This window comes from Protomyctophum bolini (genome assembly GCF_963924005.1).
Source record: "Protomyctophum bolini genome assembly, chromosome: 18".
Classification (NCBI taxonomy): Eukaryota; Metazoa; Chordata; class Actinopteri; order Myctophiformes; family Myctophidae; genus Protomyctophum; species Protomyctophum bolini.
Window position 1 is genome coordinate 25,937,115 of NC_137879.1, and position 25,053 is coordinate 25,962,167.

General features: G+C 42.8%; 1 protein-coding gene across 2 annotated transcripts in view; it reads left to right on the forward strand.

Annotated features, from left to right (window-relative positions):
- Positions 1 to 25,053, forward strand: part of vti1a (vesicle transport through interaction with t-SNAREs 1A) — a 154,006-nt gene that overhangs the window by 21,277 nt on the left and 107,676 nt on the right. For both annotated transcript variants that reach the window (XM_080788694.1, XM_080788693.1), the window contains exons 4-5: positions 10,255 to 10,332; positions 24,183 to 24,267. In XM_080788694.1, the coding sequence (XP_080644820.1) occupies positions 10,255 to 10,332; positions 24,183 to 24,267 (163 nt within the window). The remainder of the gene's footprint in view (positions 1 to 10,254; positions 10,333 to 24,182; positions 24,268 to 25,053) is intronic.

Below are 25,053 nucleotides of genomic sequence, written 5' to 3' on the forward strand. Positions count from 1 at the left end.
CCGGAGAGAAAGGGAGCGGCACTTTTGGTCTCGGTGACCAATGATTTTTGCCTTTTTTTTTCTATGGCGTTTTTGAAGCCTGCGGTGGAATCTGACTGTGGCCTTGATCAGAATTGCACTGTGTAGAGGATGAATTAAGGACTTCATTTATCCCAGAGGTTATTATAGCGTCCCGCAGTGAGACTAAACACTTTGCTTTTGTTTCTCTTCCGCCTGCTGCCATGCTGCACTCGTTTGTTCTGTGTCGTCAAAGTTTTCTGTGGTCTTACATGCCTTTGTAGGTTTTTACCCTTTTATATAATCTGCAGTTTAAATGACTCAAACAGCACTGAAAATTCTCAATAGTTTTTTCTTTTACATTTCATATTGTATTTTACAGTATGTGAACGTTTAGTATTTGAAAAATCTTGTGACTGAACATAGGTCAATTATAAAATGAGTAAATTGCTATAGGATATCAAATTAGTCATTCTGTTAAATAATTATGTTAATTGTGGATGTTATGTTCTATCCTTTGTTTTTGTTTGCAAACCCAATTTATACTTTTAGATTAAATAATGTAATCAATTAGTCAACAAACTCTTATGGCTATTGGTCGACTAAGAACACGCTGTAATAATGCATCTGAAATGCTGTACGTAGGCTAATTGAGCCATATTGGACTCAGCTCAGTCTGAGGAAGAATGAGCTCAAAGCATACTGTAGCCTCAAATGAAAGCTACAGGTACACAAAGGCCACTCCCTCCCAGGTATTCATGTTTATTTTTCTGTAAATGCCTTGAGTGTTCTATACAGAATTCCACTTCCTCCTCATTCTTCGGGAGACTGTCCACATGTTGGTACAAGCTACAAGCTTATTACAGCTTGTAGATTTTATGTGTGCGACCAAGTATAACTCGGGAATCGATGTAGGCCACAGGTCAGCATGAGTTCCCCTTTTATAACCTGCCCATTGACTGTTTCACAAATTCCAGCACTAACCTATATCCACTCCGTGTGTGTGTGTGTGTGTGTGTGTGTGTGTGTGTGTGTGTGTGTGTGTGTGTGTGTGTGTCTGTGTCTGTGTGTGTGTGGGGGGGGGGGGGGGGGGTTACGTCTTGGAAAAAAAAGGGGGCCCCTGTACCGGCCCTCATCAGCATCTGAATGTGTCCCCGCGAGTGAAATAAGAAAGTATACATAAATATATAGCGGTAATGATCTGGCTAAGCCCCTATGCATGCTGCATGTATTCTCATGCTAATGAGGGAGCCATTCAGCGACAAACAATGGTCACGTTACCAGAAAAAGGCAAAAGGGAGTGAGGAAGATGGCCTTTTCTGCGCATTTCCATAGACGGATGGACTTGCACGCACGCACACGTACACAAGTTCCCCAGCCTCCTCTCCTCTTTCACCCTCTCTCTTTTGTGTCTAGGTGTTTTACTTGTACTTTACACACATGCACGCACGCGCGCGCAACGCCCGCTCACGCGCACACACACAAACTTCATTTTTAGATAATGCACCAAGAATAGATATCAAACAGCAATGAATCATAAATGGAGGTCAGGAGTGAACATTCTTCCAAAGCAAGGGAAAGGGTTAAAAGTGAAAGTGTTTCTCTTCTTTAACAAAAAAGGAGAGGAATGGAAAGACTGATGGAAGTGTGTGTGTGTGTGTGTGTGTGTGTGTGTGTGTGTGTGTGTGTGTGTGTGTGCGTGCGCGCGTATGTGAGCGCATGCATGTGTGCTGTGCGTACAGGGGGGGAGGTGTTCTTCTCAGCGGTGGGTTCAGTGAACCATATGTAGGTAGCCACAGGCTAATGGGCCGATTGGTCCCTGGTTCTCCAGGTATCCCACACTGCCCACCCCCCTGCGCCCAACTCCCTTCCTTCCTTCTCGCCACTCTCCAAACACCCACCATCCATTCACCCCTCCCTCCTTAACTCCGAAAATCCCTCCTCCACTTCCCTCTAATCTCACCTTTTTCTCTGGCGCTGACCCGGGGAGGCCCACTTTATTCCCCACTGCACGCCAGAAGCCAGCGTTGTGATCGGAGCCCAGGCCCCTGCGCTGGTTCACACCCCCCCCCCCCCCCCCCCCCCCCCTCTCTCTCTCTCTCTCGCTCCTCTCCTCTCCTCGCCCAGCCTGCCTGCCTCCCCGACGGCTCTGCTCTATTGATTTACTCCTCCAACCACCACTGTCTCTGTGTTTGCTCCACCGGCGCCCGGGCCCCTCGTCTCTATACCCTCTCCCTCTATCTCTCTATCTCTTTTGCTCTCTTCCCCTTCCCTCTCTCTGTCTTTCTTTTTCCTCTTTCTTCCTCTCCAATGCTCTCCTTCACACTGAAGGGGGGGGGGGTGAAAAAGAAAAGAAGCGAGAGTCAGAGAGGAGGAGAGATGGAAGGGTGCTGGTGGAGGAGGGGAGGGAGGGAGGAAGGAAGGAAGGGAGGAAGGGGGGAATGAGGCCTTTGATTTTTCATTAGAAGCGGCTCCATATTTTAATATTGGGTTTAATCGGGCCCTCATGCCTTAAAGAAATAACGCATTGAGTGACGATCCCCCGGCCTTCAGAAAGAATATGGCGCTTCTTCAATCAAAGCCTCCTCGAATTTGCTCTTTTGTTTGGAGTTCAGTTACCCCCCCCCCCACACACACACACACACACACACACACACACACAGACACACACACACTACACGCACCTCTTCTCTCCCCTCGTCTCCTCGCCCTCTTGCTTTGCGGGGTACAGTCGTATAAGGCTTATTGACTGATCTCGCCTCTACTTAACAATAGAAATGACTTTGACAGGGAAATACACCGCCCATATCACACAGGCAGGAGCATGAAAGCCCCCGTATCAGAACAGGGTAACGCCATCGCCAGAGGACAGCGAAGCCCCCCCCTCCCACATACACACACACACACACCCGAGATAAGAATCCAAGTCTGTTTACTCACCGCTGCATATTGCTACGTGTTTTTAAAAACACGGCAACAATACCGTATGGCGAGTACCGTACAAATAATTTTTTTTCCCCCAATATTTTTAAAAGTACTGAAATTGAGCGGTTCACAGGGATTAACAGGCTGTTTCATGCCCAACAGGTTTTAATATATTCTAGTGGCAAACCTTAGTTTACAAAAAAACGCAATAAATGACTAAATAACAATCACCATAAGATCCTTTTGAAAGCGTGGCGTTGGTGCATGTTGTCAGCCACAGTCTCTTCACCTCGCACCTGTTTAGATGTTCCATGGGCTTATTTATCACCGAGCAGCAGCTGATCATTTGCCTTCATTTGTGTGCGCGTGTGTTTTGCTTTTTGTTTTGCTTTTTCCAACAATGGCTTTGCCGAGACTCTCTTCCGTTTGGTTCCAGTGGAAGTAGGAAAGCACAATGACGCCGAAAGCACCAACCTGTGAGCTAATGAGAGGGCCCCCATGCTGTTATCTGAGGCTCTGGCTCCTCTAGCATCACCGCGCTTCTAACGCACACACACACACACACACACACACACACACACACACACACACACACACACACACACATCCTCTCTAAAGGATATTTCACTGGGATGTAGCGGCTTGCGGGACCCTCCACCCAACACACAAGTAGCCTTTATCCGCGTGCGTGCATGCGCACACGCACCCACAGAAACACACCCAGTCTCAGAGGAGTGTAGGATTTGATGGCACCAGAGAGACCATGACAAAACAAAGGCAAACACATGACACCCTCCTGCGACAATCCCAGCCACAGCCGCCCGCCTTCATCTGATAATATATCAAACGCACACAAAAAAGAATGGAGCACTTACTTAATTGAACCACCTCCCTCAATTTGTTTGTGTTAAAAGACAGGATAAAGTGCAAAACACAGTGTGTGTGTGTGTGTGTGCGCGCGCGTGTGTGTGTGTGTGTGTGTGTGTGTGTGTGTGTGTGTGTGTGTGTGTGTGTGTGTGTGCGTGCGTGCGTGTGCGCAATTCTGTCCTTTGTGTTTGTTGACAGGATGTGTGTGCGTGCACATGCGTGTGCGTGTGTTAACCCCCTGCCAGGCAGAGATGCATTATTGAAGACGCTGTTGTGATACTTGTGCCTGCTTAAAGGTCTCGGCTTCCTTTTAACGCCACGCAACACCAGGCCACCTCTTGCCCCCTCTTCTGGAAGGAGGGTGGGGGTTCCACGGGCATCAGGCCCTGTGTCAGCTGAGAAAATATGACACTGGTGTAGTGATGTAGAGTTGTGTGTGTGTGTGTGGTGGATACTGGATAGTTCCATTCCATCCATTGTCTTTATTGCAATTGCAATATCCTTGCTGATATTAAAGAATGTTTAATAGTGCTTTGTTATTTTGAAAACAACTTTGATTCTTTGATTTTATGGCTAGTCTTTATTTTGTGTTCATAGTATCTCATGAGGCGTCTGTTGCTGTATGGTTATTTGTATTTCACATGGGAAATAACCGATCTACAGGCTCACAATGCGTCGCAGGGTGGTGCGTTGGGAGCTTGAAGGATTGGCAACTTTTGGTGTGTGACACGATGTCCAGCCAAGTAGCCTATAAATTACGCGAAACTGGTCCACATCCTATACTAACACCTCTGCTCCAGTGGCGTGCGGAGCCCATTGGCAGCCAAATGACAGGTTAAATGCCAGTTTGAGGCCACCAAGGGGAGCCGGACAAAAGTGTCATTAAAAAGAAAAAGTGCCCTCCCCACTCTCCCATTGGTGAGAAAGGCCTGCCATGAAACGCACTATTTGGAAGTTGAATGGTTAATTACTGTTCACGTGACGCTACCAGCCAAGCACGCCGGTCGAGTTGGAAAAGAGTAGGAGAGAGAAGGTGTGTGGAGGAACTTCAGGGCTCCTCATTACACCCTGCCCCCGGGTATTTTTACGCCTTTTATTTCCCGTCTAATGAACTGTTTACATTCTTCAGCTTTCCAGGAAACCACAATTATTTGCGCCTGTCCTTGTGTTGCTCAATGCAGTGGGCAATAGAAAAAAATAAAAGCGAGGGGAGTTTGGGGGGGTGTTGGGCGTTGGAGGGCATAGGGAACATATTTATAATGAATATCAGTTCATTTGGTTTTAATTATTCTAATGGTTTGTTTTTTTAACAGAGGCAACTTTCTCCTACATTAGCAAATGGTGATTGTTACATGTTGAAAACAATCATGCACAGTGCGTTGCAATTACTGATAAATGTCCTTATTCGGCAAACAGATGTTTAGATTTATTTTTTGCCCCCTGGAATTGTATGGAGTGCTGTTCAAAGATATATCTAAGATATTTGTTTATACATTAGATACCCATATGTGCCCATATATACTAGCCAGAAGAAAGAGGAGACTCGTATATTTTGTCATAATTATATAAATATAATTTGCTGCTCAGAGAATAATGCCCACATCATTAGCATATCTAATATGAATCGGTATGCATGCATATGTAATTACATTTTGATGGGCTGAAGATGAGCCTTTATTTATTTTTTTCATCTGAGGCGGTCCATGTCAACTGAAGTAAAACGTGTGTTTTTGACAGGACCCTAGCACCTCCATCCCAACATTTGACGCAACATGGAGAGTTTTAAAGGCGGGCCGCTTTGCATAAAGTTAAGAAGGATCTTTGTACTTTTCCTTTTTTTCTTTTGCTTCCGGGCATAGAAGCAAATTATCACCCGAGATAAAAAAAATAACTAAACAAGTGACAAATGACAGACCTTTCAAAGGGATTTTTAATAAAAGACTATCTCTCTTTCTTTTCTGAAGTAATAAGGAACCTTCTTAGTATCTTTTATTTTATTTTTTTCCTTTTTCCATTTAGATTGGCTGGTTTCATGTCGTTTTAGATGTGTTAATCCCTGACTTCCATTTCCATGAGATCCTTGTCACTGTCTTACCTCTATCAAATCTCTGTTTTTTTTTATTTTTTACTATGAGTTCATGTGCCAGGTACTACCGTGGCCTGCCCTAATGGCCCATATATCATACTCGTCACCTCCACAAGCCAATGTTGTTTCCAGGAATCCAGGGAGAAGAGACTGCCACACGAGGGAGTTTTGCCTTTATGCATAACACGGCAACTCGTAATCAAAGTCTATCAATGGGTGAAGCCGTCAAAATCGTGCAGCTGCTCTAGTCTGACATCAAATGCAGAGAAGGGGAATAATCACTCCCAGGAACAGGATCCTGTTGTTTGTCTGGAGGGGGAATCCTAAACCTCCAGCATCTATAGGTGCTGGGGAAGTAACGGAGCGAGCTACTCTTTTGTTTCTGTGGCACTTCCCACACTCTTTCTACTCTCTGTTGTTATTTGGCGCCACGCTCATTGCGAAAGCGCTTCATGCTGCTTTGTGTGTAACAAACAGCCATTTAGAAATACACAAAAAAAGACAAGGAAAAGAACACCCTGCATATGGTTAGAAGGCGACGTTCAGCCTTTTGCACTCAAATCAGTGCTTCTCTCGGGCTCCGTCGTCTCAATTACCGGTGAAAAGCGTCTTCCCCTAAGTTACACTGCAGCTCTTTAAGATGAAACTCAACTTAAATGGAATATGTGGGAGTCTTCCCAGCAACAAAAAGAAGTGTGTGTGTGTGTGTGTGTGTGTGTGTGTGTGTGTGTGTGTGTGTGTGTGTGTGTGTGTGTGTGTGTGTGTGTGTGTGTGTGTGTGTGTGTGTGTGTGTGTGTGTGTGTGTGTGTGTGTGTGTGTGTGTGTGTGTGTGTGTGTGTGTGTGTGTGTGTGTGTGTGTGTGTGTGTGTGTGTGTGTGTGTGTGTGTGTGTGTGTGTGTGTGTGGTACTTGCAGATTGTTTGTTTTCTCCTCCTTTGTACTTAATTGTTGTCTTTGCACTCCATTTACGTGGCCATTTACCCTGTTTGTTGACTACATGGTTTTCCCAAACAGTGGGTCCCTGCATTTTTGTGTCGCGAGTCAGTTAAATTAACTGACCCTTGCATTTCATTTGTGTTCATTATTTCAAAAGATTTTCAGTATTCTTAAAAAAAAATGCTTGTAGATCGGGTTTTTTCCACTATAAAAAAAAGTCCACAATAAGTGGTGAATTTCTAAAAAGGTTTGGTAACCAATGGACCATGCTTCATGCCGTTTACTCTGATCTTGCCCTTTTATAAGTCACTCTGGATAAGTCTGTCTGCTAACTGCCTGGCCCTAAATGATAAAGCACCTAATTTCAGAAAATCTACCACCAAATTACCATGAGTGGAATTTGATTTAGAGCTGGGCAGTATATCAATATTGTATCAATATTGTGATATGAGACTGTGACTGTCTATAGTCTCATATCACGATATCATATCAATTGTGATTTGGGATATCGTAAATATCATGGTACGGCATAAGTGTTGTATTTTCCTGGTTTGAGTCACTTATGCCCAATTTTATACTTTTAATTATTTTTCGAAATACAGAAAATAGCCGATCTATAAGCTGAAAATGTAAAAGAAAATGTATTATCGTACATATCGTGAATATTGAGGTATGTGATATAAATATTGTGATATTTGAGATTTTATCCACATTGCCCAGCCCTAATATGAATTACTGCCTGTAGTGGAAATAACAAACCCCAAATAAATAAATACAATCGATTTAGGAGTGGCTCAGAAAAGCTGACTACTGTAAAAGAGACTTTATTGCTGCAGTTATCATGAGTCATGACTGGGGGAAGACAACCAAAACAAACAGGACAAGGTATCTATGACACTCTTTGGCCCTGTCCATCTACTCCTCTGTAGGGGTTTGCAGAACCTCACACTAAGTTCAAACTTAGCCTAGTTATAGCTTAAATGGCTTTTAGTATTGCACAAGTCTTGACTTTAAAGCCATTTAAATAGGCTAAGTTTGAATTTAGTGTGAGGTGGTGCAACTGGCTCCTGAACAAGAAATCACAACGGTTTCTTCAACTGTGCTGTGATGTTTCTTTTTCATTGCCTAGAAAGCAATTTCTTTTTTCAACGTAACCTGTCGTTCCTTGGCTGGGATTGGGTTAACCAATTAAACCCTTATTTTGTTGAACGACCGTCACTAAACAACTGAAAACACAAAAAACAATCTCAGAATGTATTGTATGGCGGCACGTTGTGAACCTATAGATCTGTGATTTTCACTATTTTGAAAAAAATTACATTACTGTATATTTAAATGTGAAATTTTTTAAACATTTTCCCACTATACAGTAGGTCAGGTTTAATGCGGTTAATATTTGTGTTCCTTTCGTTCAAGGGCAAAAAAAGAAAAATAATTCAATTCACATAATTAAAAACGCACAGACGGTGCTGAGAACAGCACATTGACCATTAGATATATAGATCATTAAGACATTGTTGTTGAGTGACTGCTCTATCCCCGCCACACACACACACACACACACACACACACACACACACACACACACAATGGCAGGTCGGTTGGACAGTCCAGGTCCTGTGTGGCTGAGGACCGTCCTGCTGACCGTGTTGTGTCTAGGTTGCTCGCCTTTATCTACTTGGTTTTCATGACCCGGGTCAATTTAGACCCTCCGTCTAGTGGGTAATTACTCCGGAGAGCTGTGGCCCTTAACCATCACAATAACAGACAGACCAATCACATCAGCCCAGACTTTTCCACTCACAGCTTCGGATTATCAGGAGAAACGAATGGGAGAGGAAGAAAAAAACAAACCAGAAGCGATTGGTTCCAAGAAGTTATTTCAATCAAGGAATTTGATGAGCGGCATTCTCAAGGTCATTTTTGGGGTATTTTTCAATTTTGCCGTTAGCATTTTCTTGCTCGCGGGAAAGTGGCATCAAAGCGCCTTTTTGTTTAATTTAAAACCGCTTCTGCCAACTTTCACTACTACTGATGAGGATGCTACATATGAGAGAAAACAGTATCCACCCCCCCATACATAGAAATACAAATCTGTGATTCTACACTAATTCCTTCTTCCCATTGTATTTACCTAGAATCGAAGTAGTGTGTAAAATCCAGACAATGGAGGGAATTCACATCGAGAAACAATGATATTTTCATTCCTGTGCTGGGCGTTCATCTTTGATTTGGGCCCACCTCCCGCAGCCCACCTTGAAACCCTGTCAAGGCGGTGAGAAAGTGAATACGGCTTAGTAAACACTTTCTCTGTCTGCCGCTGGTGTGTATTTAGTTTAGAGGGCATGCCAAGAGGCTGTTTTCGCTTGGGTCGGGTGTCTGTAAACAAGTGGTACAACGACGGCAGCCCACTCCTTCAGAATCGGAGGTGGCACACTCTGAAGTGTTCGTGAAATGCGTGTATGTGTGTTTGTCTTATTTTTGTGTGTGTTTGAGTGCGTGTGGCACGGTGTGAGCGCGCGTGTGTGTTTGGACATGGCATTCCCTCTTCCTTTCTCAGCCTATCTGGTGGGGGGGGAGAGACAGAGAGAGAGAGAGAGGCAGCCCCCCAAATCTGATGGGCCGCCAATGGGTGATGAATTATTCCCTGTCTGAGTCTCAGCATCGGTGTTATCACAGAGCCTGCCACTGCAAGCAGCCGGTGACAGCGGTGACAGCCCCCAGAAAAGATTTAGCACTGACAAGTGATACTTTCCCCATAATACATCTGCCTGGCCCGTGTCCCCTCTGTCCCCCCCACACGCTCTCCACGCACAGCACAGCGCAACGCAAGTTTTTATTTATTTATTTATTATACCTCAACTTGTATTTGTTAAAGGAGGGGCTGGGTGGTGGTCTTGGTGCCTCTGTGGCACTGTGCGTTCTGGGTATTGTGTATACATCACCTTGGAAGTGAGGTACCTGTGGGTCGTGCGCAAACTAGGACGCGTGTACTTGTCTCCTTGAGCCTTGCGTGGGTACCTGCGCACCTATACATACATACATACATACTGTACATACATATATACATATATATATACACAGTGTGTATATATATATATATAAATATACACACAATATATATATATTTGGTATATATATATACACAATATATATATTTGGTATATATGCATTTGCATTTGGTTACATTTGTACACGCGCCAACGAGTCAAATTAACACTCAGGATTCCATGGCGCGAGGCTCAGTCTGTCACAGTGTGCCATTAGGGGGCTCTCGTGCTTAAGGAATGCTTGTTTCAGGGTTTTTTTGCTCCCTTACCCCATCGACAAACACCACTAAGACATATCTCCCCCCTCCTTGTTTTGTCTTCTCTCTCTATCTCTCTCTCTTTCTCTCTCTTCTGCTTTTTTCTTCCTCTTTCCCCTTCTCCTCCTCTCCTGCAGAAAAGGTCACGTATCGCCTACAGTGATGAGGTGCGCAACGAGCTCCTGGGGGAAGACGGCGGGTCCTCGGAGAGTCAGGTGAGGCGCTAATCAGGGGCCACGCCGGACCCCGGTGGTGGGTGGGTGGCTGGTCTGGTCTGGAGCCCCCAGGGTGAGAGGGAAGAGGCCCCCTCCTGGGGGCACTGTCGAGGGCCACCATCGCAGTATTGTCACCTAGTCATGCGGAAGGAACACTGTTTAATGCAAAGCCACCGAGGATGGCTCGTTGAATGGGCCACAGGACCCAAGTCCAGCGTCTGGCCAGAGCCAGATTGGGGCGCGCGTGCGAACACACACATGCACGAGCGCGTACACACACACACACACACACACACACACACACACACACAATCACAAAATCACTCTATTCAACTCCAATACCACAGCCTCCCCCACTCTCTATAACTACCCCACAGCTGTTCTCCAGCCGTGTGTGGACTTATCCATCCAAAAGATTCTTCATCAGTGCACACACACATACACACACACACACACACACACACACACACACACACACTCCTTTAAACTCCAAGGGAGGCGAACCTGCACAATGCGGACACTCACAATGAAAAGGGACCTGGGTTCTGCTGTTGTTGATAATTACTCAGAAAATCATTCAAATGCTTGATATGATACTCCACAGGAAAACCTAAATGTTTTATTAATTTTGTTTAATATTAGTCTTTGATAAGTAAAATCCTGAATTCTGTTTGTCTTCGTGGAAATTATAATCTAATATCTATTAAAGGAATGTAAAATTGGCATAATATGTTTTTGAAAATGAGGCAGTGATTGGCATTTTCGTTTGAACATTTTAATGCAGGCCGATGAATTCCAGGGATTATACACAACCGATAAAGACCATATTAACAATCTTTCTTCCATTGTCGCTAGAGCAAGAAAGACAATACAATAAGCACGAGAAATGAACAATGTCTTCAAAATACCCTTGATTCATTCATAGCAGATTCGAATATGGTAGTGAAGAGAGAGAGAGAGAGAGAGAGAGAGAGAGAGAGGGGAAAAAAATCAATTATCTTAAATTGTGATCTTAATTGCCCGAAATACGCCACATGTTCTTTTAAACTTATATTGTTTTGAATAAATGTGTGAAGTGCCGCATCAAAACGGCAGCACATCAACGGTTTTTAGGAGCGCACAAGCGTTTTAACATTTCAGACGCTCTTACCTAGCGCTCACCTGCACATCTGCCACTCACAAACAAGCACTCTCAACTCTGACCAAAAAGCCTTTTGACTAATTATATATTGCCTTTAGAATAGGCTGTCAACTCGCACGAGTAGCTGGGTGCCTCAAAACGCACACACACGTGCAAACACGTACGTGCGCGCGCGCACACACACACACACACACACACACACACAAATAAATACATTTGCATACGCACACAGCAAAAAAGGATGTCACAAAGAATATACGAATGCACATTTGCACATTTAGTCCCACGGTGCTTTGTAAAAGTACAGTTAGATGATCCACAGCTGAGCGAAGCTAAATAAAGTTGTCTCCTCTCCAACGCGTCCCTATTACCATTTCAATGATGACCCGTGCACCGCACATCTTACAAACATATGTATTGCGAGCCGAGATGCGTAATTGATATGCATATTCCCGGCAAATTAGCCAGACACAGAAGTGACACTGACATTTTCTACACAAGTTGGAAGGAGATGTGCTGGCAGAAATGTCACATTTTAAGACAGTGATGGTTCTTATCAAAATCTTGTCAAAGGACTGCAAGGGGGAAAAAAAAAACTACAGCCCTCATATCTCATTTCAAATGTGTTTACTTCTCTTTCATAAAAAGCAGCATTTATAAACAATTTATAAATCCAGAATTCACGGCTTAAAAATTTAATAAAAAAACAAGCGTGAAATAATTATTACTTATTGTCTTAATATTTTAATTATATTGCTCATATAGCAATATTACTGATATTACAAATTTGTTGCACTCCTTCAACAATCCATTGTGTATTCAAGGATCATATCATATCATACTCTATTTTAAGCATTTCATAGACAATTTAAAACACATTTAAAAAGCCGGTATTTCAAGTGAAAGTTGTTTGTTTTGAAGGAGACAAGCACATACATAAATAATGTGGAATATTGCAGTTACACCTCAGCATCCTTTACCTTTACAAACATAACATACAAATGTTATTGACAAAAAAGAACGCCGCACACAAGGACAAATACAAAAAAAAAGGTGGAAAAATCATTGGAAAAAAAAGAAAAGAAAAAAAAAAAGTAAGGTTAGTTAGACTCAGAATTTTGGGTCAATCTCGTTTAATTTTCCCTGGCTTGCTCAATAACCTTTACCTGATATTGCATTCTTTTATAAAATGCAATTTAGAGAGGTCATATCATAAATGGTCTAGACAGCAGGACCCAAGATCTTATATGTAATGCTGAAACTGTTGAAATTAGGCTAATAGAAATGTACCTTTTTGCCTACTGTGAAACAACATATGGTAATAATATTTTGAACACACTCACAGGCATGGAATGTGTTAATGTTAACGCTAGATATTTTTCCCCTTTTCCTCCCAGGTTGCCATATTTACTGTACCTCATTTTAAATAACTTGGGGAGATAATACGAGACTTGGTTCTCGCTGTGAGTGGAGTGCTCACAACTTCAGTTTCTTTTTTTTTATTGAACGAGACAGTGGTGATAGGAGAGGGGGAAAGGGATGGTGGGGGCCAGGGCAAGCTGGTCAATTTAATTCCTGACGATCTGAAAGAGGTCAGGATCATTTCATATAGCCCTGGCTGAGCAGATCATTACTAGTCACAAATCTGTTGGTTACATGGCAAGGATTTATAGCTAAGTAAATAGGGAGCCGTCATAAGTTCTGAAAATGGCGCGTTGGCCCCACGATAATGGCCAAAGGACGATTTAATAGAGTTCGGCATTTATTCGTTATCTGTATGCGAACAGAGACTGAATTGGCGCTATCGCTCGTTTTTTTTCTCTTTTTCATAATGTGGTAGGCTACCATTGCACATTTTTCCCTCTCTGATTCCCCTCTGCATGCAACACACGCACAAGTGCGGACACACTCACACACAACCACATACCACACACAAAGCAGCGAGTGCACACACATACACCCATTTTTCACACACGAACACTCTACGGAATAGTTTCGATTTCAGTCACAGCAGAAGGCTTGGCCACGAGAGATTGTGCTGGTTTGAGCCGGCATGGACCAGATTTTACAGGCTACAAAGGAAGCAGATTACCACTTGTATCGAATTCCGTATTGGATAAAAAAAAATGTCTTTTGTTTGAAAAAAAGAGAAAAAAAAATGCTGATTATCATAACAGAAAAATTGCAGCAGTGCATTTTTGAATACGGGCCAGCATCATAAAAACATAGGGAAAAGGCACTCATGCAGGAGTAATTATAAAATATACAATATACAACGTGTTTACCACTCTCTGTATCTCTTGAGCAAAGCTAGCATCCTTGGCTATGGTTGAAAAGAACATATGCCAAAGCAAAGTAAAGCTAAATGGGGAAAAAATGGTAAACACTATGGCACAATCCTCTCCCATAGTCTCGGCAAATCCTCTAGGAGGACTTGCAATCAGTCGGGCAGCACAAATGAGCTAGAACAAGGTTTGTTTGGTAGTCATTGAGTCGGACGGCAGGGATGAGGTGGGGGATCATTGGATCTGCTGGGCTTGTTGAAGCCCCAAATAAGCACATCTATAGTGTAGTTTTAAACTTTGCCCTGCTCCATAATGCATTCTTGGTGGGGAGTCATGACCTTTGGAAGAAAAGACACTTTTTCTGTCTGCAGAGTAGATCTTGTTCTCACCAAAAACGGAAAGAAAAAGATGCATGGGAGCTGTGCGTTTTGTACAAATAATTTGATCCCGCTACACAGCAAAATCCTCTTTATAATTTAACAGAGTTAAATGGATACATAAAGACAAAGTATTTTTCTATGTATTGGTTATGACATTTTCAAGGCTGAGAACTCTTTAGAGAAACATGTGCCTTCTGTTGTGAATACGGTGACAGTCCTTTCTTCCCAGTTTTGAAATGATCCATATTCGTCACCTATTCACTCATCTTTGCACTATTTAATTTAGAAGGCAAAATCTCAATTTTAAAACGGTTTTAGGTGAATGCTGTGATTAGACAACACAAATTTGCTGAAAATACTTATTTGTTTAAATGTATATTATTGTGTGATAAAATTCATACTGTGCATAAATCAGTGGTTCAATTAAATAGAGATGATTTATTTAGTATAGTGTAAGGTACCTTTTGGATTGGATTGGATTTAGAGTGTAAGATTGACACATCAAGTTGGAAGAGCTAGATTGTCACATGACTTGGTCATTTGTGCTGGTAGACGGATACTTCTTTGTGTTCCTCAATCTGTCACTCGTTCCCCACGGTGAACCAGCCTTATTTTACCCCCGTCTTTTACCTTTTAAGTCCACAACTGAGTTTGTAATTCATGAGCAAGGCAGTCTTTGCCACTTTATTGGCTATATGATGGCAAATGGTTTCAAATCCCGCTAAGATTCCAAATGACCGGCACATCTAAATGAGGTAAGAGTGGGAGTAATGGAGGCCTTGAGCGTACCTTCAGATCCGTTAACCTTTCATCTCAGCCAAGGAACGGAGATAAGATAACAATATATTTATGGTATATTCACCTTCTCTGCCATGTGTTATTCTCCAAAAATAAGACCCCTGCCCCCATTTTCTCTGTATTCCAAGAACAGGCTGGGGAAACAACCTTTTAATTGTGATTAGGCTTGATTAATTGTAAATGTAGTTATTGGCGTTTTTATGACTGAAGATCTCAAGTTCCCCATGACAGAGAAAGGGAATTGCATTTCCTATTTACTTCACTTTAAATCTAATATTCTCTTTCATCAAAAATGAATAGCTAATGCTAAGATTCATATTTCATGACCTTTGTTTGTCCCAATAATAAGCTCCACTGTTATGTATTTATGTATATGTATACATGGCTAGCCTCACATGGCTCTCCATACATAATCAACACAGCAGGCATCGGTACTGAGGTACACAAGGTACATGAAATATTGACAGGATATCAGCATTGATGCACGGGGCAATAGAGGACTGGCTCAGCGTTTCTCCATCTCCAGTGAAGGCACACAATTGTTTCTCACCTTTATTCCATAGATTCATTCCAACAAAATGACACACACAATATAAATGACTTCCTTATACTATACCCACCCAAATGGCATTTTTCACAGTGCTGACTAGATTCCAGTCTTATTTCTTTTCCCCTTCTCTCTTGCCATATGACGCTCTGTGATGTTCCCTCCTTGATGATGCTAGTTGAGATGCCACAAGTCGAGCCATCCACTCCCGCTCTTTGTTTAATGTGACAGCGCCACAACTTGATCTTTGTTTGTTCAAAAAAGTCAGCGAGAGCGGCGTGTTTAGCTCCGTTTAATGTGTTTGTCTTGTGATTTCCGAATGCTAAACATGCAAACGGATAAATCGTCAAGGTTAATTCCGCTCCCAGCCGCATGAGTGATCTGCTTGCTGCCATGTGTGTGCTTTTTATCTCTCCTTCACGCTCTTTCCATTTCTCTCTTTCTCTCTCTCTCTCTCTCTCTCTCTCTCTCTCTCTCTCTCTCTCTCTCTCTCTCTCTCTCTCTCTCTCTCTCTCTCTCTCTCTCACCACCTTCTCTTGGCTTTCCTGTGGCAGTTGATAAAGTTGCGTGAGGAGGTAAGTGGCTTTCTGCCTGCACGTTTTACATTTTGTCTTCCCCCTGAAGACTTCCATTCGCTTCTCCTCTCTCCTTGGAAAAACTGAAATAACGTCGTTTTGGACATTTCCTTCGCACATCTAATTGAGCGACCCACAGGCCAAGGCCCCGAGAAGTCATCACAAGTTGATAAAGGCCTGGCTCTGCTCACACTAAAAATGTGTAAATGGAGATAAGATATTAATGCGATATCCATTTTTTAAAGCCGATGGTAAAGGTGGCCCCAGCAACAGAATCCTGTCAACATCTTAATTATAAGTGGATAGTGCTGCATGTAAGATTTACAATCCCCTCATTTGCCTGCATGGAACCAAATGAGTTGCTGCCTCTTGTCATAGTAATGAATTGGATTAGCGATAACATCATAACAGTGATGTGTGTTTTAGCCAACCCACGATGTCAGTGAGTGGGACAGATTGTGTGGTTCATGTTGTTTATGTTCATTCACCATCATATACCATCACCAGACACAGAGATACATCAGTCATACTTAAATGCACAGCTTTTCAAAGGGGGGGCCGTGACTGCCAGGGGAAGGGGGGGACCATGGGGAACAATAACTGGAAAGGGAAGTAAAAAGTAAAAATAATAATCATAAAATAGATAAAATAATTCAATGTTATTTCAAATTCAGTTCATGGTGTCTTTATTCTGGCAGATAATTATTGTCAAGATGTTTTAAACATAGAAAAAACTAAGAAAGAAAAGGTTTTCTAACATTTTTGTGAAAATAGCAGATCTACAAAGTCTCAACATGTTGCATAGCAACCTCAGCCCCTGGTATATCTGTTTCCTCTTATTTAGATGAGAACTTAACTTGAGCACAGATTGATGATACAATGACGATGATCTGTAATCTGCATACAGGTAAAATTGTTCAGGCTAAGATTATTCAAGCCTCTCTAAACTATGTCTTATAACTGTCAGCTAGCTGGATGTCATACTGTACATTGAAATCAGGATTTCGAAACGGATAGGATAGATTATATAATCCAACACTCACCAATGGATTTATTTCCTAATTGGCGATCTATATCAGACATTTCGCCTCGAGCTGAGCTTCTTTGAAGTGTGGTAACTTAGTAAGAAAGTAATACGCTATGTTGTTTGAAAAGTATTACTGTTCATGTGACGGTATGTGAAATCATTCTTGTTTCAGTAGCTTTAGCAACAGCTGTGGTTTGACACTGCCCTCTCCATTTTAAATTTTCATTGGAGTGGAAAATCCTGGTACTGAATATACTGTTGACTAGATTTTCAAAACTAGTATACCAATATAAAAGGAAAGTGTTTGCTTAGGAAACCATTCGTCATATAGTTACTTTTTGTAAATTGGATCTATGAATGGTGCTATGAATTGTATTCATAGCACCATTGTTGGGACTGTAGGTCATAAATGGACTGCATTTGTATCCAATATGCTTTTCTAAACTTCTGGTTCCTCAAAGAACTTCATGATGCATGCCTCTTTCATGCACATGTTTACACCCTGATGGCAGAGGCAGCCTTGCAAGGTAACAGTCTGCAAGGTGTCTGTCTGCTTGTTGGGAGCAGTTAGGGGTTCTGAGTCTTGCTCAAGGATACTTTGATGCGATGCCAGGAAGAACTGCTATCAAACCAGGAACTTTCTAATCGCCCTATTCTTGATATTGATAGCAGCATTTTAAGCAAGCTCATACTAGTTTCTAACACAATAAGTTAGCTTAGCCTATTCCATTGCTATGGACATTTCTGCTGTTGCGCTGCTTGTCTTCCGATTCAATAAACTATTGTCTATCACTTGGACAGAAAAGTGCACATATAAGCTTTAATTCTAATGACAGAAACTGTTTTTGAGGGGCGCTAGCAGTGGTACTCATACAAGTCTGTAACCATTAGGTTCCTTTTGTATGAGCCTGATTTTGCTCTTATTTTTATTTTATTCTTAGTACTAATTTTCTGTATCTGTCCTGTGCTTTATACTGGAGTACTGCCTTGACAACTGAATTTCCCTCATGGGATCAATAAAAGTATCTGTCTATTCTACGGTATATGCACTGTATCAGTATCGGTATGTACGCGTTTATTGAAGTAGGCATGTTCCAGGCAACGTAGTATGGAGGGTATGCACAATGCACATGCACATAAAGTGAGTGGCAAAGTGAGTTTAATGTCGTTTAACGTTTCTGTTTGTTTGGGCTGTCAATGCCAGAAAGTAGTTTTTTTGCCACTCGGTAGACGTTCCCCCATAACTTCTGGGTATGATGATCTATTGCTTTGTAGACATGAAGGGGCAACACTGTACCGTTTTGCATGGAGTGTGCTTCCTTGCAGCCTTGCACTTGCTATTACATGTGCCTTTGAGTGATGAACAATGTCCAAGACAGCTACTGTACCCTGTCCTCCCGAAGCAGAGGAATTCAGTTCCTATCAAATCCTCTCCATTCACCGTCATTCATAATTTACAGCTCCAACTGGGCCCAGACGCCACTTTGTCTTCTGTATCACTTTCATATTAGCTTTGCTTTGTAGCCCCTTTGTACACCTGCCTTTTATTTTGGTGCATTTCCCCCTAGCCTGAGGGTCAAGAGACAACCCCAGTTACCTCACCTGTGCCCCCTGCCCACCCCTTGTTGTTTTTACAGGGTGCTGCCCGTCTGCCGGGGCTGTGTTAAGTGGTTTGATTTCTTCGCCATCGCGTCTCTTTTTTTTTTTAACCCTCCTTGCTCTTCCTGCATTTGAATCAAAGGCTGGCACGGCTTATGCACATTTAAACCCCCCTTTTAAAAACTATACTTATTTTTTTTTCTTTCTTTCTCTCTCTCTCCTTCAGCTGGAAAACATGTTTAAATATTTAGCACCCATATTCACAGCTGTTTGACACTTGTAATTCCTCGTCTTACAAGTCCCAAACAAACGGCGGTGAAGATCACACAGTCAGCCTGAATCACAGCTGTCATCATTATTCACTTTGACTCTCCCCCCACCACCCTCATTGAAATAATAAGGAAATCATCTGAACTTTGGAAAATGGTGATAGTAACCGCCTGTGTTTGATATTGAAAAAAGGCAGGAGAGCGAACGACGAAGAGGGGAGAGAGATTTCTTTTGAGCTGCAGCTGCATTGTTCTGGGGCTCCCTGTTAATAACTTACAACTGACGAGTGTTTCTTGATGCGCGCACACACACACACACACACACACACACACACACACACACACACGAGAACAACAAAAAAACACCACTTTTCGTGACTCCTAAGAAGGTCTTTGTTCAAAATGTAGGTGTCAGATGAAAAAGCATACATGCATAGGTGCAAATGAGAGGGGAGGGGTGGCAATATTTACCCTATATTGTTCTTAAATCTTTCGCTGTGAGGTTGCATGAAACCATATTATGCAATTTACTTAAAACCCCAAGGTTTTCCCTCCAGCCGATTGGGTATAGCAGACGTGTCTCGCAGGTCACCGTACAGAGGCAGATGGAGAGTGCTCTTCTCATGCTTCCACAGTGGTTTCTATCAGAGCCACGGGGGTCAAGCATTGATATTGGCAGATGTAGCACACTAGGAGTTGGCACCCGCTTAGCTTTTCGCTCGTCATAAAGCGCTGACAAAGACATCTATCTGGGCTTCTTCCACGCCTCCACGTCTGACAAATGGAAAACGGGCCGAGCCACTTATTCTCTCCGCGTGCTGCTCGCTTATGTTTATGCATCTGTATCATTGTGCCAGTGATGCGAAATTCATACTGTATATTGAAAAAAAAAAAGACTCGCCCAGTGTTTAAGAGTCACCTCCGGTTTTAGAAGTGGCACATACAGTAGGCGACATCTCTACATTTTGGCAGGGAGTACCCGAGGCATTTCGGTTTTAATTATGTGTGCCCCTTTTTCATATGCCCCCCCCCCCACAATGTCATCCTTGGTGCTGCCCCAGTTGTTTTGTTAGGAGGCCCATCACAATGTGGCGTTAAACCGGATCTATGGCAGCTGCACTCTCACCCCTTTCCTTCAGGTACCGTCCCTGTCAAACTCCAGGACACATTATTCTAATGAACACACACACACACACACACACTCGCACTCACCCCACGGGTGCCTCTACTTCCCTGCACCCTACCACCCCCCACATGCACACTCCCCTCCAACCCCTAAAAGAAGACAGAACGAGGGAGAGAAAAAAGAGAGGGAGAAAGAGGGGGAAATTTCAGTGGGAGAAAGCTTTGAAGTGGCTTTTCCATCGTGGTGAGTTTGCTGGCCGTCTCTCCGAGACGTGTCACCTTTTGCCGAGAGGGAATAGGAAAATCACGTTTCGAATGGTAATGATAACATACTAATCACTTGAGCACTTTGAAGAAGCCGGAGGAGCGCGCTGCTCTGTCAGTATCCCCGACTGCCTCGCGCTCCCAGGCATACACGCAGGCACATGCACACACGCACACACACACACACACACACACACACACACACACACACACACACACGCAACAGCAGCCGTGGACTAGGTGTATTAGCTTTAGCGTTGTGTGTCAATACGTCGCCTCCATCTCAGGCGATCCATAGGGGCTCATTAAAGCCCGATCCCACTGCCCGCCACTGCCACTACTACCCCCCCCAAAAAGAACACACACGCACACACACACAAGTTCACTCACATGTCACACAACACGTGCCGGCTATATTACTTCCTGGCGATGGGCAGCCCACACAACAACACGCCCAGCCACCGTCTGTCCATCCTTCCATCTGTCCATCCATCCATCCATCCTTTTGTCTACCCACCCATCATGCCAGTCCATCATCCATCACCCTCTCTTCCCTTATTAACTATTAAAAAAGTATCTGCAATTTAAATGACATCTGTCAGCGGAGACAGGAAAAAGACAAGCTTGTCCCTTCCTATCTGTTCTCTCCCTCCTGCTATTGCCCCTTCTCTTCTCTCCCTTTTTTCTCTTTTCCTTTCCTCCCTTCTCTCCAGCCCTCCCTTCTCTCCAGCCCTCCCTTCTCTCCATCCATCTCCTCTCCATCCATCTCTTATCACTCTCCTCCCTCTCTTCGTCCCCTCAACCTCTTCTTCCCACCCCTCGGATTGTCAAACTTTGAAAAGTGTCATCGTTCCATTTATTGTGTGGTTTTGTTTTCTCTCTCATTTTTCATTTCCTCTGAGTTATTAACTGGTACACTTTTGATAGATTAGGCAGAATTGATTCCTTTGCTTCCCCTGTCCCTTAAGCCGTGAACCCATTTCAGAAGGAATGTGCTTGTTTTTAAGGGTAGAATGAAAGTTGCCTATGCTCACTTGTTTATGGCACATTAGCCTATGTCCCTGTTCTAGGGTATGCCAGGCAAACATTCAGAGACAAGCTCAGAAATCTTGTGAGCATAGCTATAATCAGCAAAGAGATTAGAGGTAAAAGAGTCATTAAGAGTCATAGAGACACATGGCCAAGCTTCATGCTCAACATTTCCACTTTAGGTCCAGCGGTATTGCAGCTGTCCGTACTGAAACGGACATACACACATACATAGGGACAGAAACACAGCTGTTCATTGGAGCGGTTGGGCACCGTTCAAAAAGTAGGGGACATGGTATAGACCCCTGGGGGACCCCAGTGAACAAAGTATATAGGGTTTAAGTGGTTAAAAGGGCCATCAAAAATTCACATGCAAAGCTTGCCTTGGCAGCCTTTGTTCTATAAACCTTCCCCGTGGACATGTAAATGAGGTCAGGTTATAGAAGACAATGTTTTGCCAAATATGTCAGGTCATGTATGTACATTGACGTCACGTTTAGAATAGATTCTTGTCTGAACCTGTGTTCAAGCAGTGAATATCTTGAATAGTCGTAATTATATTGTATGTAATGATGAAATGAAACTGAATGAACCGTGAGGGTTGAAAAGCAAGCTTTGGCCAGCCTTCAAATCGTCGCTGTCAGATGGCAACCTTGTGTACAGTAGGCTACTGCATGTCCAAAACTCTTACCTTTCATGAAATGGAAAAAAGAAGCACCTACATCCATATGTAGTTATTATTTTGTCAAGCTTTTGTAATACTTGGTCAACCTCTTTCAATCTGGCATCCCTATTTTGGACATGTCATTTCAGGCAAACATTTAACACCCGTTAAATGTTTTTACACAAACATTCAAAGCTGGCCATTCATTGTCAATGGACAATGTCTTAGGATAATGTTTGTGTTTACACAAACCCTCAAAGATGGACATAGGAGGGGCTATCGCCCATCAAAAAAGATTTATACAAGGTTTCTGCCCAACAGCTGTAACATGTTGCGTGAGTGCTCGTTGATACATAGTAAAAGTAACGTGTGCTAAGATGCAAAAGCAGTTAAAGAACCCCATAATGCCCCATTCATAGATGTTTGAAACAAGAGACCAAACTCAAGGCTGTCAGTTTACAGATCCGACCTTTACTCGTCACTATCTGTAGCAGCAGAGACGAAAACCATGCATCTTTTGCTTTGGTATGGTTAAAACGACTGTGGGATTGGTTGATGTTCCCTCTGCTTGTGATACAGGAGCTAGCACCTTGATACTATACAAATAACTGCATCTTTGAAAAGTGATCCAATTGCCCGCTCGATTATTTATGAAACACAACGCTAACCCTCAGTATGCTCTCAGAACTCCACGCTTTCAATGGGCAGCCTTGTCAATTGTTGATGGCTATGAATAAGCCAACATAGGCAGACTTTGGGAGATGTTCCGTGAGTCATGTATCATGAAATACTGTTTTGCTCCGCTACACAACTTCAAGTTCTAGGGGTTGTTGAGTTCATTTGCTAATGGTTGTGTCATGATTTTTTTATAATTAAAATTATTAAAAAAAAAACTATTTTGTATCCTTAAAGAAAATGATTACATTTCTCATCTATAAGGTCTGCTTTTGCTTAGCCGGTTAAATAGGTGTTGTTGTTGACTTGGCCATGCATGCATAAACTGTGGGGTTTGAAAGGGTTTTTGTTTGGGGAAACCTTGCAGCTCAGTGGATGCTGTCTCTTTTCATTCATGGAGCAGATGTGAAAATATAAAAATTTTGAAAGTTAACAACAGTGGGATGGTTAACAATGTAGACGTGTTGTCATTGATAGCAGACATATTAAAACACAGCTTTTGTGTGTCAGCATGTGTTGGTCAAGGATCTTGCACCCGCTAGCCATCAGTTGTACTAACCTCTATCTGTGACCATGAATGTGCCACAGTAGCGGTCTTTATCGGATTATTCAGGTACTTATCTTCCAATTATGAATAGAGCTGATATACAGATTTGATTTTTAACTACCAATAATTCCTCCTCAATTTGAAAACCATCACCTTAGACATTTGTTCTATACCCCAGCCCCCCTTCTTTATTCTTTCCATGAAAGCTGCATTTGAAAATGTATAAAGTCTCATTTAGCGTGTCCCGTCCACCTAAACTTTGCCCTCTGTGCAAAATGTGAAGTAATGAATGTTTGGAGCTGTGAGATGAGTTCAGGAGGAGGGACGATCTCATGAATTAACCATATTCAAACTGATGTCCCTATTTTTGTATATGTAATTATTTTCATAATACAATATAAAGTAGCAACTATAGCCGATCTATAAGCTTCCAATGCACCACACCATGATGCATTGTAAAGCTTCAAGTTTGGCTTTTTGTGCAACATGTCATACAATGAAGAAGTTTAAAATAGAAAATAAAATATGCCTTAAATTGTTAAAATAATTGTGAAGGAGGGGGAAGGTTGGAACCTTGCATTCCTCTAGTTTTCATGTCTGAACCATGGCATTAACCATGCCTCATTTACAGTATTTATAAATAAAGCATGTCTTTTATTTATAACAAACAGTAGATCTACAAGCTATTGTCTAGTGAGCGACACCATCGTAAGACGGACTATAAACCAGGCTTAACCCATTCCACGTCATGTGTTTGGTATCCCATCAGCATAACTGTCGCCCCAAGACGTGTTGTTGTGTTTTTGGTGACTGTTGAGATGTTTCTCTGAAATGTTCCCCTGGGGCTTTCACAATCATCTTTTGTTTTGTTTTTATTTTTAAAAAAAATGTTTTTTTTTCTCCCCCTCTCCCCATTTTGTTGCAGAGAGCACATCTGTTGGACAACACAGAGAAGCTGGAAAGGTCATCGCGGAGACTGGAGGCCGGCTACCAGATAGCGGTGGAAACAGGTAATGCGTGGCCCGCCGTTTGGGATTGGATCAGGGAATGGGGGTTGAGGTTGGTGGCTGCGGTAGTGGCGGGCGGGTATATGAGAGATGGCGGTGGGGGAGAGTGAGCGACAGCAAATTGTCTTGCTCATATGCGAGGTGGAGAGGGTAGGGTGGAGGAGGGGAGGGGGGGTGGGTAGATAGATAGAGAGAGAAAGGAGAAAAACCTCCCGCCTTGACGATGGGTGACATTTTCAGGAGCACATCAAAGGTGAGGGAGAGAGAGAGAGAGAGAGAGGGGTGAGGCGACAGATCGGGCGCCACATCTCCTCGCTCCCGAAGAAAATTCATGCATCCGCCTGACTGTGTGTGTGTGTGTGTGTGTGTGTGTTTATAGCACACAGACAGAGGGGGTCCATGGGAAAAAAAGAAAAAAAAACGTCAGCGTTGCTCCAGAAGTTCCTAATTCTGAGAAGGGGATAAAATATTGCTGTCTAAATAAATCGACCATAAAAACACACACACGCACACACACAAAATCATGTATTGTTTCGTCTCATTATCAAGGTTAGTTTTAATCTTTGAACAGGAAAAGAAAGGCTCATTTGGATCTTAAATAGATTTAACCAGTTAGTGTTTTTTTTTTTTACCCCTGCGTTTCCTTCCTGACAGTCACATTATGGAGGCAGTGTATGGTATTCCTCAGAGAGGTATCAAAGCTCATTCTTGAAGTATCAACCAGCTTTCTGCGGTTTCCGCTGTAGTTTTGAAAAAGTTTGTCAATTTACACTATAATGGCGGGGTGGC